An 18,382-nucleotide genomic window follows, 5' to 3' on the forward strand; every position below is an offset into this window, starting at 1 on the left:
GGGCGCATGAAGGCGGAGCTCTGGAGCTGTCCTTCTGTGCCTCGGAGTAGCCGAGAAGAGACTCAGACTTCTCAAAGTGGTGTCCGGTTGCGCTGGAGTCACTCTAAGCCCCAGAAAACAGTAAATATGTAGTCACAGTTGATGATTATTCCCTGGATATATAAAAATAGAATAGAGGTGAAGATGAAGACCGTGATTTTGTTCACGTTGGTATGGTTCATGGTCGGACAGACAAACGGAGGTAAGCAAGAACTTCGCGCAATAAATGTCAACATAGCCTATCAATTGCCGTTCGGGCTAGAAGGAAAGTGTGTTGCAGTTTTATGTTTTAAATGGGTCTATTGTCGGTGTAGGCTAGGAGCCAAATGCAAACCCCGTGATATAAAAACAGCATGCGACCGTGTTGAACTTTCACAAATCATGGCATAGGCTACAAAACAATGGCTGAGCAGCTCAGAGAATGCACAGCCACTACCTTCACCTACACTAATGAAGCTCATTGTGGCAAGGGCAAGTTACTGTATAGGTATTGAAGGCATTTCTCTCCAGGTTACAATTAGAACTTTCTGCTCGCATTCTTATTTTAGGACACGTTATTATGGGGTCCTGTTTTCCCTCTGTCAAAGCTTTTCCGTGCGATCTTCTCTGAAGCTGTCGCCCTGAGTCATGTCTTGTTTAGTAAACGTCGGCTGGTTGATTTGCTTGTCAGTGAATGAGTCTTCGTAATAGGCCAATAACAACAACCATTACTTCTGCGTTTTACTTTAAACATCTCTTTGGACTATTTACTGACAGGCACGTTTTTAAGTAGCCCAAGGTCCATAATGAAATTGGTTGTGTGGAGGATAAGCTTGCATCTGAAGACATGAAAGCAAAACCCAATCTCTCATATTGAATTTATAGCAGATCGAAAATATAAGATTGTGTCTTGAATTTAATAGGCTGAGAAAATACTGCATTCTGTTTTATATGGACATGATTAGCCTTAGTCTATTCATTGTAAAATAGAGCCATCAACTAAAACATTAGGCCTATTGTTTTTAAAAAGGAAATTATGATGTCATAAAGTAAGCCTGCTTGTTATTTTAGGGAAAATTAGAAGTCTTTGAATTTGTTGTAGCCTACTTACTCCCTGTTGTGCATTGTCATATCAACCTGCAGGTTGTATGTAGAATGACCTACTAATTACTAAAACTCTGGCATGTCCGTCATGATTACCATTAGAAAGGTAGTTTCTGTTTGGCATGTTCCGACTTCTATCTGCCTGGTGCCAATCGGAGACAGGAACAGGGTGTCTGACTGTCCTTTAAAAATCATCACATTCAGAAGAGACTTCACTTTGAAAGCAGTATGCTCAAGGGTGTATTGACTGCCAGACTTGTCACATTGAATAATGCCCAATGTACAACTGAGGAGGATCGGCTATGTTTATCACAAAAGGATAAGAGGTCGAGGAGATACACAGGCATTTTTCATTTGATCATAAGCTGAACATGGTCTGTAGAGCATCGCTTTTTTTTCTGGGTGTGCTCAATTGCTTTTGTATTGGCAGTTCTTTAGCAAGGATCCTCAAGAGCCCATGTTGTTTGTCTCCTCTTTCCACCATCTCAATTAAAGTGTGTGTATACCGTGTCAGTAAATTGTCTCAACCCCGGCCCACTGGACCCCCCCGGTCTTCGAAGTGCATTTTTCTCATGCTTCATCTGCAGCTGAACGCATGCTGCTGGCCCACCATCTTTCAGAGTACAGTTCAAAGTCAGGTTCAAGTACAGAGAGAGATAGAGGAGAGGCCTCCCCTGTCCCTAATGGTGACAGATGACTAACGGCCACTTGCATTCCAGGCAAGGTTGAAGATGGCCAAGACATGATATGTTAGACTTGATGCTGACAGAAAAATCTTTATAAAAACATGTATAAAAACTGCATGTAATTGATAATTACATATAACTGGTAATATTATTATTAATAATTAGTAGGTCATTTCACAAAGCTGCAGATTGATATTGATTGATTGTGAGCAAGTCCATCGGTCCGAAGACTTCCAATTTTCCATAACATCTTCATAGAAGCATATATATTTATATTAAAAACTATGTAATTGGTAATTACATTATAGTGTCTAATGCTGCTTTGACTCTGTGGCTGTTAGACAGAGGCATGCAGATACAGAGCCAGCTCCTCGGAAGCATCTCTATGCAATGCCTCTAAGGCTTTCTCTCTCTTTTGCTCTCTCGACGGACGTGTGCACGCACCTTTGTGACAACCGGCTCTCGTGTCAAGACCGCATCCAATAACACGTGAAAAATGCTTATCAGGGGCCGTATCCGATTTGTCATCCAAGGCGAAGGCTAGAATGTCTAAAAAGTTGTGAAAATACGGGGCTGTGTATCCATATGTAAATGGAAGAGGTCAGCTTTGTCTCCAGGGCATGTAAGTGTAAATCCTGATATTTGCCCATGGTTGGTGATTCCATTGCCTTAATTCATTGCATAATAGCAAATCAGAGCACACACTGCAAAGGAAAGAAGGAAACCAACTGCAAAGGGAATGTGAATCTAATGTAAAAACATGATCGGATATTCTTCATGGGAATAAATGGATAATCTGCCACCTTTTATGATCTCAGTGGAAATGTAATATCATACATATTACATCATACATATTTAAATGTTTCAGCCTCTTTCAGCATTTTAGATGATAAATGATTTTTACTTTTAAAATCTGAGAAGATGTTAATCTCTCCAAATATACAAAATGTGTTTGTGTGGAAAGCTCACCAGCAAATAAGCTTAGTGTTTTTAGATCACTCTCAAACCATGGTCTTACCTCTTTGTTTATCATGTACAGCAACATACCGCATACAACATAGTCTGATTATCTCACTATATTGTTCACTATATTGGTCTCTAAGTGCCTCACTGTCCTCCAGCATTTTGACAATAAAGTTGAATCTAATCTAATCTAATCACTATATTGGTCTATAAGTGCCTCACTACCCTCCAGCATTTTGACTGATGACAGTTGTCTAGACGGGGATGTTTGTCGATTTGCTCATCAATCAGTTCCAATAGTCGCATTAATACATTTGGCTGCTCATGACACATGGCAGGGCTGTATACTGCAGTATCCATCTTACAGTGTAATTGTATAACCAAGGATAGTATATTCCTGATTTGTGTCAGAGCAGTCTGATTTTCTATACCCCAACACGTACCATAACACTAGTCTTAAACCTAACCTTACAGTAACGTCAGCTGTAAAATGATAATCATTCTATTGTAGTGTTATAATGCTGCTATGACTCTGTAGGTGTCTCACAGAGATGAGTGCAAAGGATCAATGTTTTGTTATTTATTGTCATTACTTATTGCATCATTAGTGTTAATCTGTAGGCTACTACACCAACCTCAGCAATGTAGCCAGCACTCAGCACAAGTGTAACTGTACATGTAGTCACCGAGAGGTAAAATAGTATATCAGACTCAGGGTTGTGTAGGTGTCAACTGGACCAGCACAACGTTCTAGAACATGCTTTGTGTGACAGTTTGTAATTTGTCCAGTAGATTAGAAAGTAGTCATTATGGGTTACCTGCTAATCTGGTGGATTTTAACCCCATTTACGCGGGACAGTAAGGGACACTCTGTCGTCAGATGAGAAAGCAGGGCACATTAGTGTAAATTACAGGGCAATGCAGGGCGTCAGAGAATGAAAGAGAGAGAGAGATGGAAACAGCTGCGTCCAGGCTCTCACAGTGGACGGCCGAGGCCAGACAATGTGCCGTTGTCAGAGCCTGTAATGTTGCTGGTGAGGTGCTGTCAGGGCAAGGCATGCCAGCACATGCACCCCTAGCACCCACACAACACACACACACACACCAACACACACAGACACACACACGGCAGAACACTACAGCCACTGGGGCGCCACTGCTAGAGAAAGAGAGAGAGAGAGAGAATGGAAGAAATGCAACATATGTAAAGAGAGGGAGAGAGAGGGTATTATAAGAGAGGGAGGGGCCATTATTGAGGGAGAACTGGGGACAGAGAGAGAGAGAGAGAGAGAGAGAAGTTGTTATTAAAGTAGAATGTGGGATGAGGAGACTGAGGGGGCACTTGTCAAGCACTTAAATCCCAAGAGGTCAGGCCTGAAACCAGACCTCTTAGCTGGTCTTGAAAACCATACAACAGCATCGCTTCAGTTCAGTTTTTATTTGTCATTGTTACAGGATAACAACAAAATGTTGTTAGAGCAAAAACAGACAGGCATAAAGTTTTAAGTTGTTCACCCATTTGCCTTATATCAATTTACCAATTTACATCCCCATGAATCCCCCATTACTTTGTACCTAATTTACCTCCCCATAAGTACCCCTAGAAAACCCCATAAAGTGCTATGTCCAGTAAAGTGCTTGGTGCAATCAGCGTCAGATTAACATCACAGCATACTTACAGCCCTTTCTCTAAGTGTGTATGTGTGTGTGTGTGTGTGTGTATGTTGTTAGCCACAGACCATACACGTTCAGACATACAGAAAATACGCTGCATGATTTAAAATGAATGGTGTGGGAAGTGATGCCACTCTTTAGGCTGTGTGAGATAGAACGGGAGAGGCTAAGCAGGGAGGTAGTTAGGGAAGAGTTGTGCCAGGCACAGGGAATGCAGTGCACACACTGTGAGGTGAATAGTAGACTCCCTCCAGAAAACTAGCTGGTCCTTCAGCTTTTTTTTTTCTTTTTGGCAGACTTAATTTGCTCAGTGTTCATTTCCTCAAAGGATTCCACTATGAAGGAGATAGGTGCCAAAAGATTACGTGTGCGATTCAGAGAGGAATTACCTTGTGTAGATTATTGGCTTTGCATCATTCATTTTAAGTGGCAGTTTTCTGTTCGGCTACAACTGTGATGTTTTACAAGCAGGAGGCAAGGAGTGGGGGAGGATGAGCCTTTGTTAAATTTGTTCCTGCCTACGGGACATCACCTGGATTCAAACCTCACTCTGAATCATAATAATCATTTAGAGAGACACTCAGGAAAGCCTCCACTAAAGTATGGAGATCCCCCCTCCCATACCTTATCTCATGTCTGATTGTTTTGCTAACCAGTGTATAGGGGTTATCTCAATTTCCATAAATTGTTAAGATTTATTGTCATCTTCGCCATGGGGCTTACTCACCCAACACTTAATCTAAAATCCTTCTGCACGGTCCTGACATCGGAAGTAGGACATATTACGTCAAAAACAGTGCCATCTCAGCCCATCGCCCTTTTTATGTTTTCATTTTGAATTTCACACATCAAGCCACCCAAACTGCATCCAGTGTCTCGGAAAAGGGAAAGTGAAACAGTTCATTAAAGTGGGGGGGGGGGTCTTTTTTTCCACACACCCGCTCTCCCCCCCCTTCTCCACAGCCTCCTTCTATGGCGATGGCTTTGTGCAGCTGAGGGCGGTGGAGGCATCCAGCCGGAACGCTCTGCACGTCCGCTTCCGAACCTCCAGCAGCTCCGGGCTACTCTTCCTGGCCGCGGGGCAGACGGATTACCTCACGGTGGAGCTGCACGCCGGACGCCTGCAGGTAAGGACCACCCACACACACACACACACACACACACACACACACACACATATATACACATCTCCACACACACACATATACACATCTCCACACACCCACCCACACACACACAAACACACACACACATAGACAGAGTCACACACACAGAAACAGACATGCAGAATGACACACACAAACATGCAGTCACACAGATACACCACCAGACTGAAGATAGTCACGCTTACATTCACTTAAACACAGAGTCCTCATAGACTTTGGCTCACCGACATGTGCAGACACTCACCAGGGTACATGTACACACACACACACACACATTGCACCCTCAAGCACCTTTTCCCTGTCTTAGACATCTTCCATTGCCTCATAAAAATAGCAACACATGTTCTCTAAGGGTTAACATGGGGTGGAGAGTTCAACCTCTCTGGCGTGCAGGAATCTCCACAGAGAAAGAGACAAAGGTGTCATTGGATTTGCCCTATGAACAGCCACTGTGCATAGGTACACTAATCTAGACTTAACTCAAAGCTTAGAGAAACTAGTGAAGGTATGCACATGCAACCTAATTTTTGTCCTGGTTTCAGACACAAGATAGAGCTGAATTTATTTGGCAACAAAAAATACAATACATACGGACACTAATCTTTTTAGCTCTTTATTCAAAGCTCACTATGAAGTCTGAAGTCTGGACTCTTGTCAGGCCTTGTCAGGTACTTTCTTCAATGATTGAAGAATGATCCTTACTCCAAGGATACTGTGTTAGTATGTATTTACTGTGTGGTTATAGAGTACACACAAGTCAGTTCAGGAAGGATTGCTTGGCACAGCTCCAAAGACCTGGCAGAGTGTTATTTAGAAAAGGGGTTTACATTACAAGCATGGTGGTCACTCTGTTTCTGAGCTGAGGGAGTTGGAGCCATGATGACATTGTGTGTGGGAACAAAATACATTTACTGCTGGAAGACTCTGACCGCGGTCCTTATAAAGGTTGCCTGCTGCAACTATGTCAGATGAGATCAACACAATGAGCTTGCACAGTGAGAGAGATGGAGAGAGGGAGAGAGAGTGGAGTGAGAGAGAGAGAGAGAGAGAGAGAGAGAGAGAGAGAGAGAGAGAGAGAAACCCACAGTTGTCACTCTAGTGCTAGCACAGAAGAGTTAAGAGCAAACATTGCATAAGGCCCTTGAGATGGATTTTAACTGTATTTACACTAAGTGTCACTGATGTGGGTAACTGTAGATTTGGAGGTTATCCTAAGGCTACAACAGAACTAGGCTTGTTTAAGGGAGGTCTTAGTACTCGCATGCGACAGGCCTTTGAGCACGATGAGCTGAAAATGCTCAGTTCCACATCCTTTATCAATGTCCCAGGTCACCAAACAAAAACTTTTTTACCATCCAACTGTCCCCAGGCTGGAATGGGATAACCCTCTCAGTGAATAATAGTCATAGATTAGCACGGTCTCTCTCTCTCTCTCTCTCTCTCTCTCTCTCTCTCTCTATTGCTATCTTTTCCACCTTGTATTCTGCCCTCTTTCTGTCTTTGTTTTTTTCCCACTGTTTCTTTTCTTTCATTCCCCTCCCTCTTCCTCTTTCGCTCTCTCTCTCTCTCTTTGAAATGCCTGAGAGTTCCCAACAAGCCTTGACAAGTCCTCCCTCCCAGTGCAACTTCCACCCTTCCACTCAAGACGCTGTGACAGCCCCATCACCGGCTGCAGGCTAGACTATAACAGTCCCCTCATACAGCCAAAGGCACTTCACAAAGTCCTCTGCTGTGTTGCTCTGTGACATCAGGGGAAATGTATGTATTCAAATGTATACAATGACTGCCACTACTTCTGAACGGGCCCGTTTACATTAATGTATGGTTAAATGTACTGTGTAATAAGACACTTATTTTTAGTGCGAGGCTGGATTCCCATGAATACTTTGTGACAGTTTGATGTTAAATCCACTGGTCTTATTAGCAGTAATGGAGTTGACCATGGTTGTGTCTGGTCCTTTTATTTTGCTACTGGCTTCAATTCTAATCCTCTGTGAAGTCTGACAGGATACAAGTGACAGCATGCAATCTACAAACAACTGATGTATTATCCTAAATTAATTAATTAATTAAAAGTGAAACATATAGTATTTGCTTTTTTTAATTTCATGTTGATCTGATTGCCTCTTCTTTCCCTCACTCTAGGTGAAGTTGGACTTAGGTGCTGGGGAGCGCGTGTTGCTATCAGACAAAGGCTCCCAACTGAATGACCTGGCTTGGCACACACTGGAACTTCTCCACGAGCGCTACAACGTCACCCTGACCGTGGACAAGCACGCCCACACCAGGGTGAAGATGCCCCGGCCAGAGCAGGAGCTCAGCGTCCAGGACGGGCTCTTCGTCGGAGGCTCGGGGGGTCTGGACAAACTCTACCTGCCCGGCGACCTGACTGGCTTCCGTGGCTGCGTGGACGAAGTCATATTCAACGAACACAACCTCCTGTCCTCCCTGAGACCGTACTCTGGGCTGAAAAACGTCCACGAGGTCTCTCTGGGCTGCAGCCCACAGTTTTTGGCCACCGAGTTCGATCCTATCAGCTTCTTCAGCTCCCGGGCATACGTGTCCCTTCAGTCTTGGACTGCCCAGCAGGAGTGGGTGTTTGAGTGTTCGGTACACACTTCAGCCAACGACGGAATCGTCCTCTACAACTCGGCACGACAGGGGGACTTTGTGGCCTTGGAAATTCAAGAGGGCCTGTTAGTTGCCATCGTGGGCAGGGGTGGGTCAAAAACAGAGCTGCGCTCTCTCACTTTTGTCAACGACAAGAAGTGGCACTACGTGAAACTGTACTTCACTGCCAAGAGCCTGCAGCTGACGGTGGACAAGGAGATGGTCAAGACCAGCGTCGCCGCCCGATCCAAAAGCTTTCAGCTGAAGGGGCCCATGTTTGTGGGCGGCGTGGATGACAGCACACGCTCTGAGCTCAGGAAGATCGGGCTGGTGTCGGTGTCGGGCAAGCGCGTCCGAGGCGGCTCTTTCAAAGGCTGTCTGAGGGACATCAAAGTGAACCAGACCAGCGTCGGTCTGCCTCAGGCACTCGTCACAAAAGACATCTCAGTGGGATGCGAGCCAGAGAGGGAGCCAGAGATGACCACAACGGCATCAAGCCCCACTACTCTCCTGGCCTCTGTGACCCAGACCCCCCCGGTGCACATGTCGACGCTCGCCAAAGGCCTGGTCAAGAAGTACGGCCACAACTTCCTGGTGCTCCGGGACCTGGTGGTGCCCGAGGGCGGGCGTGGCTCGCTGGAGTCCAAGCACATCAAGGTGAACCTGGACTTCAAGAAACTGGGCGTCCGCCAGTCGCAGATCATGTTCCGCATCGAGGAGCAGCCGGTGCACGGTCAGCTGCGGCTGGACGTAGACGAGGAGCAGGAGGAGAACACCTTCGGCATGCTGGACCTGTGGCACGGCCGCGTCATGTACATCCACGGCGGCGCCGAGGACCCGCAGGACTTCTTCATGTTCTCCGTCTTCTCCAGCAGCCGGAAGGAGGTGCCCTCCTACCTGAAGGGCAAGAAGATGCATCGCTTCAACATCACCGTGACGCCCACCAACGATGCGCCAGAGCTGAGCCTGCCCGAGGGCAACCTCTTCTCGCTGCTGGAGGACTCCAGGAAGCCTCTGACCACCGAGGTGCTGAGAGCCACGGACATCGACAGCGACCGCGCAGACCTCGTTTACTCGGTGCTGGGGAAGCTCAACGCCGACGCAGGGTTTCTGGAGGATGAAGACAACCCAGGCCAGGTGGTGACGTCGTTCCCTCACACCGCCCTGGAGGAAGGGAAGATCAATTACGTGCACACCGGAGTTAAGAACTCAAGGATCGTGCTGAGGGTCAGCGACGGAGAGAAGGTCAGCAACACTGTGGTCCTCAGGGTTTTGGCCGTGCCCCTGGAGTATAAAATCACCAACAACACGGGGGTGGAAGTCACACAGGGCGAGATGGTCATGATTGGCACAAGGCAGCTGGCCGTCCAGACGAATGCCGTGAAGCAGATGGTGGATATCCGTTATGACATCACCGAGCCAACCCGGTTTGGGGAACTTCAGAGGCTCCACTCCAGTGGAGAATGGAAGCACACCAGCTCCTTCTCACAGAGGCTTCTAGATAAGGAACGCCTCAGATATGTCAGCACTTTTCAGGAGATCCAGGTGGAGGATGTGTCAGATCTGTTTAAGTGTACAGTCACCGTGGCAACGAGAGCCACAGAGGAGCTTGTGTTTCCGATCAAAGTGAAATGGATCAGGTATGACATAGTCAGAAACGACAGGTTGGAGATGGACAAAATTAGAAAGGTTGTGATTGATTCTGAGTATCTTTATGTTGAGGGTCAAGGGCTTACAATCCCCGAGGACGAGCTCTCTTTTAGGGTGTTATCTCCTCCAAATAAGGGAAAGCTTTTATTGAACAACGTGGTCCTGGGGGAAAACTCTACATTTAGTCAAACAAATGTGACCGATGGAAAAGTCGAATATCAGTTGGTGGATAGGCCATACGAAGACACAAGTGATACATTTACTTTTCACGTTTTCACCAAACACTCTTACTCGGCCAGTCACAATTTTACTCTTGGTATTATGGCAGATGTTAACAGTATTTTCCTGAAGAATGAAGGGCTGTCACTTCTTGAAGGGGAGAGCAAACTCATTACAAAAGAGGAGCTTTTTGCAGAGACTTTGAGCACCAAAGAAATGTATTACACCATCAAGAAAGGTCCAAAACATGGAAGACTGACTCGCATTAACACATCCAACTCTACCTCAGACAACAGCAACATGGCCACCTTCAGCAACGAGGACATCCTTGGAGAACGTCTCATCTACATCCACGACGACAGCGAGACGACAGACGACTACTTCACCTTTGTGGCCTCTACCAGCCTAACTCCAGATCCTTCATCGTCTGAGGAGGATGACTATGTCACCCCTAAAGAAGGATCGTTTAACATCTCCATTCAGCTGGTGAACGATGAAAAGCCTGTGCGCATTGTCGACAAAGTTTTCCACGTGGTGCGCGACGGCCAGAGGCTCCTGACGCTGGACGACCTCTGCTTCCACGATGCGGACTCGGACTTCAGCGACGGGCAGCTGGTGTACACGCGGCGGGGCATCCCCATGGGGGAGTTGGTGATGGCCAACGACACGTCCCACCGGCTACACCAGTTCCGTCAGGAGGATCTGGAGCAGAAGCGCGTGCTGTTCACGCACCGTGGCGTCAGCTCGGGCCGCTTCGTGCTCTTCGTGTCTGACGGGAAGCACTACGTGTCCACACTGCTGGACATCAGCGCTCACGATCCCTACCTCAGAGTGGGCAATAACACAGGCCTGCTGGTGCAGAAGGGACGCGAGAGGGCCCTTAACACCACAGCTTTCAGCGTCCTCACCAACCTCGACATCCGGGGCGACGACGAGGTCACGTTCATCGTTACAGAGGCACCAAAACATGGTGGACTGTTCTGGAACGGGACCCGGGTTACGGTCTTCACACAGGCTGAGCTGAAGCAGGGGTTTGTGGCCTATCGCCATGACGACAGCAAAAACATGGTGGACTCCTTTACCATCAAGGTGAAAGCAAAGGACATGGTTGTGGATGCCAATGTGAAAGTTAAAGTCTACTTGGAAAGCCACCAAAGGCCACCTGTGATCCTGAAGAACAAACCATTACTGGTGGAGGAGGGAAAGCCTGTTAAGATTGAGAGAAGCACATTTGAGGTGAGTAGTCAATGGACTATCTTTAAACACTGCAGAAAATAGATTTGAAATTTAAGAGGATTCATAGCCAAAATAAATATAATGTAAATAGGGGTGCCATTAAATCTAACAAAGAACAAGAACACATAATTGAAGAAATCCTATTTTCATTCCTAGTCCTTCATGTTTTACATAGTTTGCTGCTCTTGATTTACTGAACACATCTGGTTTGTACTCATCTCAGGCTTTGTAGTTACACAGTCATTATTGTCAGGCGTGACACAGCAATTAGGTGTGGAGAGCATGCAGTGCAAAGTTCAAATACCCTCACATGCTTTAAAATTCAAATCATATCTCTGTGTATATGAAGCATAGTGCTGGTTTAAATACACTGTTTGTAATGTTTCAGGTTTCTCACGAGGATAACCTGCCCTCTGAGATCATGCTGACGATCACAGCTGGCCCGTCTCATGGCTACCTGCGGCGCTTTGTCGAGGGCGAGGAGCGCTACATGGGGACGGAGGACAACCCAGTGAAGAGCTTTACGCAGGAGGACATCAACGATGGCAACCTCCAGTACGTCCATCTCGGGGACGGACACCTGGACGACACGCTCACACTGGAGGCCAGCAATGGGGTCACGGAGGTCAACAACATCACTGTGTCTGTCGACGTCATCCCCAGCCTCATACCGCTGGACGTCTCCAACTTCACCCTCAAGGAAGGGGCCTCCAAGGCCCTGACGGACCAGGTGCTCCAGGTCACCAACAGGCACTACGAGGGCCTCAACTTCCAGTTCAGTGTGACCGGTGGGCCTCAGCACGGCCACATCGAGCACTCACGCTTCCCTGGGACCAAGCTCTCGTCGTTCACCAGGAGAGAGGTGAGCTTTAAAGACTGCTCACAAGCTGAGAAAGGAAAAGTTATGTCTGCTCTCACTGAAAGAAGAGTCAGAACAACTTTTACCTTGAGGAGTTCCAGGTTGAATATGTATGTTAACTTTGGATCTAGATGTGTCTAGTTGTGTAAAGTAGGAAGTAAGGAAGGTCCACTCAGTCTCCTTTGAACCATGCAATATTTCTTTCAAAAGAAATTTGTCACAAATAGGCAAAAACGTGGACTTTTGTTTTTATTCCTGTCAGATCATCTTTATGTTAGTAGTGTACAGAAAAGAAGATGTTTCTGTAGTCTGAGGCGATCTCTGGTCACTCTTGTTGTGAATCTCTCTCTCTCTCTCTCTCTCTATGTGCTCCATGGCTGCAGGTGGAACAGGAGTTCATCTACTACGTGCATGATGGCAGCGAGACCCTGGATGACCGATTCACTGTCACCGCCAATGACACTGACCTGCGAAAGCACAGCACACCACGGACACTGTTTGTTGAGGTCACGCCCGTCAATGACCAGCCCCCGGTTGTCACGGCCAATAGGGTCTTAAGGGTGAGTTTGAGTGCACATGTCAGTGTGTGTCATCTTTTCTGAGCCTTATAAAAACACCACTTGCACAGCCTGTCTCTCTCTCTCTCTCTCTCTCTCTCTCTCTCTCTGTGTGTGTGTGTGTGTGTGTGTGTGTGTGTGTGTGTGTGTGTGAGAGAGGTTGTAAGGTTGTAAAACTGTGTTCTCTGATTACTAATTACATGTTGGCACATATTTAATCAGTGTTAAAAGAGTTTAAAGCATTTTCTGGACAGTGTAGGAGATTTTGTGTGTGTGTGAGGGTGTGTGTTTTTTTGTGTGTGTGTATCATCATTAAAATGTAGGCCCTATGTGCAATGTTTAAGGTGTGTTTCGGGGCTGATGAGACTACAGTGTAACACCACCGTGTGTGTCCATGTGGCAGGTGCACTGGCGCCTAAAGCCAGTCCCTGTCAGTTGATGTCGGGCCGAGTGTGTGTCTGAGGGAAGGCTTGGCTCAGAATAGCTCGTCCACCCATGGCCTCTCCTGAATGCCTGGAGTTCCAGAACGCCTGACCGCTATAGCTAGCGTGGGGAAATCTCAGTCCATCACTGACTGTAAGGTCTAGTAATTAGGTCAAGGGAATTGTTTTCATAGGATGACAACTTTTCTATCATAAATCTTTTATCACAGGTAGCAGATAGGCTTTTGCTGTGGTATAGGGATTGTTTTTAGGGTAAAAGAGCTTTATGGTAAAAGGGTAAAAGAGCTTTATTCTAAACCCAAATACAAATTCTAAACCAGAATACAGAAACATGAATTGAACTCAAAAGAACTATGACATTTTTGCAGTATTCAATATCACCACTAGGTGGCTCACAAACCTTACTTGGTTTGGTATAGCAGTTAGTGGCAATACGTTTGTGGGTCCTGTATGAGGTTGTTATGATGGGACAGAAGCAATTGTTAATGAATGATTTTAACAGATTAGTATGTGAAGAATGGTTATGCATATGCTATTGGCTTAAATGAAAATATAGTGTTAGGAAGTTTGAATTATGATATGATATGATTTATGACCTCTTGTATTAAGACACCTCATGAGATCTCAGTTTTAATGAAGCTTATGTTGTTTTCAAAATGACATAATGTCTATCTTGGAAACCTGCCTATATAAATAATGTGTTGGAGAAGACTGTTCCCCTGATGAACTATGACCACAAGAATCTCTCGAGACGTAGACGTGAAATGTCAGGGGACACACAGGATACTGTGGCTTTCTCAGAAAAAGCACGCTCCCTAGTGTCTGCGGAACTCAGTAAGACAATGTTTATTCTGAACATGAGGTCATTTCCCTGTGGTCACATCAGAGATTTAAAAATGTCTTGGAATCGTAATATTTTGATGTCACAGTGGACCTAATTTAGGGATCTTGATTAGCTTGTGTTTGTGCACCCTCAGTTCAATGTGGCAGTAGTTGAAATAAGGTACCCTGTGTAGTATAATGAGCTAGTGTAATAAAGTCAGCTGCTGAAGCACACAGTTTCAGTCACATTAGCACAGTCCGTAGTTTCCCATGCTGACAAATGATTTATGTTTTTCAATTTATCAAGACTACTCAGCTGTTGTTGATCAATTGCCTTCACAGGAGCATATTGTGTGTGTGTGTGTGTGTGTGTGTGTGTGTGTGTGTGTGTGTGTGTGTGTGTGTGTGTGCATGCATGTGTGCGTATGTGTGTGTGTGTATATGTGTGTGTGTGTGTGTGTGTGTGTGTGTCTTCTTTGATGAGTTTTCAATAACCCTAGCATCCCCTGAGCGCTCTTTCTCAGTCTCTGCTCCCAGCTGAGTTTGCTCTGTAAGCAGCAGCAGTGGCAGCGGCGGCTCCTCATCAGGTGCTAATTGAAAAGAGTCCTCCGAGCACACTGCACTGGGACAGCACAGGAGAGCCCACATTAGCCCTGCATCAACACCCAGTATCGTCCTGGGCCACACAGCTCTCTATAGACAGTTCACAACACGATCACGTGTATATGAATGATCTGTTAAGACACAGCAACCTCTGTGCTCGCAGAGATACCAGTTAACCAGTAGACTGAGATGGACACTGTGTGTGTGTGTGTGTGTGTGTGTGTGTGTGTGTCTGTGTGTGTGTGTGTGTGTGTGTGTGTGTCCATGCGTATAAAAAGACACACAGTTTACACACCCAAGAGGGAAATTGCACAAAACACAAGGGTGTTGGTCTAATGCAGAAGTCATGCCAAAGTTTGGTCATGCAGTTTGTATTTTGACCCCTTGCCCAAGCCGTACGCTCTTAAGCAAATGCTGCTATTGTCACTGTCACAGTCAAAAAGTCTTTCACTCTATTGTGAAAAAGCTACTATGAGCAAGATTGTAACACTATGGCTCATTACTCAAGGTCGCTCATAATCCATGTCATTGTTAGGCTGTGATACTGCTTGTGTCACAGGACAGTGCTTTTTTTCAGCCAGATTGTCATGAGTTACAGTTTTGGTAGGCCGCGTTAATCTCTCATTCCATTTCAAATTCCTCAATTCCCCACTGTTTGACTGTTGGAAAAAAAAGAAAGTAGCATATTTTACGATGTCCTGACAGTGACCCTGAACAAGCCATTCCAAAATGTCAGACTAAAAGTTTTTCTCCTACCTGTACATCCATGGTATTCTAACAGCACACCTGTGTTCTGTGGGCAGGTGTGGGTGGGTTCTGTGACGGAGATCACCACCAGTGACCTGAACGCAGAGGACGAGGACTCTCCCGCGGAGGACCTCATCTTCATGGTCACGCAGCCCAGCAACGGGCACCTGGCCCTCAAGAGCGCCCCCACCAGGCCGCTGATGAACTTCACACAGGCCCACATCCAGCAGGGCCAGCTGCTGTTCGTCCACAGCGGTGAGAGAGCGTGACAGAGGGAGAGAGATGAAGAGAAAGAGGAAGGAAGAGAGTCAGAAAGAGTGAAGGAAGGGAGAGTTGTAAATAGATAAGATGGGTAGAAACCCTGTGAGTTTGATATAATAGTGTGTGTGTGTGTGTGTGTGTGTGTGTGTGTGTGTAAGAGAGAGAGGGAGAGAGAGAGGGGAAGAGAAAGAGAGTGGCCGCCTCCGGGAATCTCTCTCTGAGCTTTCCACAGCTACTAAACCCCAGAAACTGCTTTCCACACACAGCTGGATATTTCACTGTTTTACATGGAGCACATTAACGCCCCACAGCACAGCACAGCACAGCACAGCACAGCACAGCACAGCACAGCACAGCACAGCACAGCACAGCACAGCACCGCACAGCACAGCATAGCACCCACAACCATAATTCGCAAGACAACACTCCTTACAGCATTTTGCACATGCTGACAACATACACAGCATGACACCATGCAATATATCCTGAAACAACCACACCACACAATAATGCAACACAGCACACCGCAACACATCTGATGCCTGTTGCATGACTTGGTCAGTTGGTGTTTCTGCTATATATATAAACCTGGCTGTTTCAGTACATTTTAGGAGTCACTCATTCAGATTTCTGAGTGGGGCAGAATATGAGGCAGGTGTAGAGAGCATTTATGCAGCGATTTATTTGCATATATGCATACACAGCATAATACAGTGGAAGTGCATATTATTTTGTATAATAACATAAGAATAAAATCACACCCTATCCAACCATTTACTCACAATTATATGACCTTTGCAACAAATGTCCAATTAGATACACCATCAAGCACCTCTGCAAGATCCTACAATGGCACATTCAGAACAATTTCTTGTACGTGAACGGCCCAAATAAGACTTTCATCATCCAAAAGTAAAGGAACAGCGCAAGAGAAGGAATAGCAGTGTTCCTCCCCTGCCCCACGCTTGATTGGCAGTCAGAGACTAGGCGTAGTAGGGAGTTGCCTTCCCTCTGCCTCGGCGAAGTGCTGAGTGGCTAATGCCTTGGGCCGCTGGGTGCTTATGTAAGCATGTGCTCTGCGTTCGCTCCGATAAAGGCCCCTGCTTACTGTTCCGATGCTTATCTCCCTACTCCCCCATCTGCACCATCTACTCCATCTTTGTGTGGGCTTTAATTAAAGGTCATTTGTTCTCTAGAGGGGCCCCCCTTCTTTGGAAAACAAAGACATTAAACTGGATTCTGCCATGTAAGGCCAACAAGCACACACACAAACGAAGCAAGATCTTTCTTGTTTCTCAATCTTGTTTTTGTGTTCCTTTCTGTTTGTCAATGTTCTCGTCACAAGGTGCCATGGCCGGAGGGTTTAACTTCCAGGTCAACGACGGGGTGAACTTCGCCCCCAGGCAGATCTTCAGCATCACCGCCCGGGCCCTGGTCATCAGCCTGGTCAAGAACGGACCTCTCAAGGTGTTCCCAGGTGAGCCCCGCCGCAGTACTGACCTCTCCTCTTTCACAGCTTTCACAAGTGGCTTTTGTGGTGGTGAACTACTGCTGCACCGCCATCAAAAAAAAAGGAACTCCTTGTGGTAAAAGCAAATGGGCTCTTTGACATCATTCCTGGGACAACATCACTACTACGTCTTGTTTCTCTTAGTTTGCCTTTGCAAGAACAGGAACTTGATATGAGAGAAGTTCTAGTTTCAGTTGAGATCAAACCTATAGTCTTGTGTCTCTTAGTCATTCTTCGCTGTGGCAAGACCGGATTTCCTAATTTGTTCAGAGTATAGTTGACCTAGGCTTCAAATCCACTTCTGAGAATCTGAATCAATGACCATTCCATTCGCTTTGAGGTTCCAGTGACCATTCCATTCGCTTTGAGGTTCCAAGTTGACCTCACGATCCCATCAACCTTCTATCTACAACACAAGGGTCTAGTCAGATGAATCCTACTACACATGCACTGAATAGATAGGCTAGTTCTGATAATGGATGTTCTGAGAATGTTCTGAGAAGCACGACATTGTGTGATTCCGCTGCTGAGTTCTAAAGAGTTTTCCATTTGAAGTTGTTCATCTTCTCTGTAACATAGTTTATGGCATGCTTATTTATGTACTGTACAGAACCCACACACTGTTTCTCAGATCAGCCCACACCTCAGCCTACAGTCACAGTGGAAGGTGACATCTCTTCAGAAGCTGTTCAAAAGTCAACCAATGCCAGTTTGGTCTTTCTGTCTCAATGCAGGGTTAACACAGTCGTTGAGGTTAACAGGGCCAGCAGGCCTGCCAAAGAAAGGAAAGAGTCCTCTCTCTCTCTCTCTCTCTCTGCTTTGGCAACTATTAGGTTTCTTACCGACACATACATAATATTCCGATCTTATCTGTAACTTGAGTGTGGTCTTTCACACAGAGGATTACTAACATGGGAAATAAGTGGGCGAAGTAATTGCAGTGATGGGAAAAACTGAATGTTTTAGTAAGCGCAGCATGAAAAAAAGGTGTGTTTCAGTGGTCTCTCTCGGGTATTTACTTTAGCTAGGGTGGCAGCGGTCATGTGTAACTGAGGCTGTTCTTGCATCTTTTTAGTAAAAAAGTCCACTGCGTCACAGTATATGTGTTGACTCTTGAAGAAGGCCCTTTTAAGGCAAGAAAACTCCCACAGGCCCTGGCAGTCGGTCTCATTGCCTCATTATGGCAGACGCCCCTCCCTTCCTGTGTGACTGAGGGTTTGTGTGTCTGTGTGTGTCTGTGGATGTGTGGGTGTG

The 18,382-nt window shown here is 46.1% G+C and overlaps 1 protein-coding gene across 1 annotated transcript in view; it reads left to right on the forward strand.

Annotated features, from left to right (window-relative positions):
• Positions 1-87: 87 nt before the first annotated feature.
• Positions 88-18,382, forward strand: part of cspg4ba (chondroitin sulfate proteoglycan 4ba) — a 27,808-nt gene continuing 9,513 nt past the window's right edge. Inside the window, exons 1-7 of the mRNA XM_076269869.1 lie at positions 88-241; positions 5,409-5,572; positions 7,757-11,326; positions 11,715-12,188; positions 12,569-12,745; positions 15,414-15,612; positions 16,964-17,095. Of these exons, the coding sequence (XP_076125984.1) occupies positions 142-241; positions 5,409-5,572; positions 7,757-11,326; positions 11,715-12,188; positions 12,569-12,745; positions 15,414-15,612; positions 16,964-17,095 (4,816 nt within the window). The 5' untranslated portion in view covers positions 88-141. The remainder of the gene's footprint in view (positions 242-5,408; positions 5,573-7,756; positions 11,327-11,714; positions 12,189-12,568; positions 12,746-15,413; positions 15,613-16,963; positions 17,096-18,382) is intronic.

The sequence above is a fragment of the Alosa pseudoharengus genome, unplaced genomic scaffold, assembly GCF_046254945.1.
Source record: "Alosa pseudoharengus isolate Yale_2024_CS ecotype anadromous, Long Island Sound unplaced genomic scaffold, YU_APseudo_1.1 YU_APseudo_1.1_scf_6, whole genome shotgun sequence".
Taxonomy (NCBI): Eukaryota; Metazoa; Chordata; class Actinopteri; order Clupeiformes; family Clupeidae; genus Alosa; species Alosa pseudoharengus.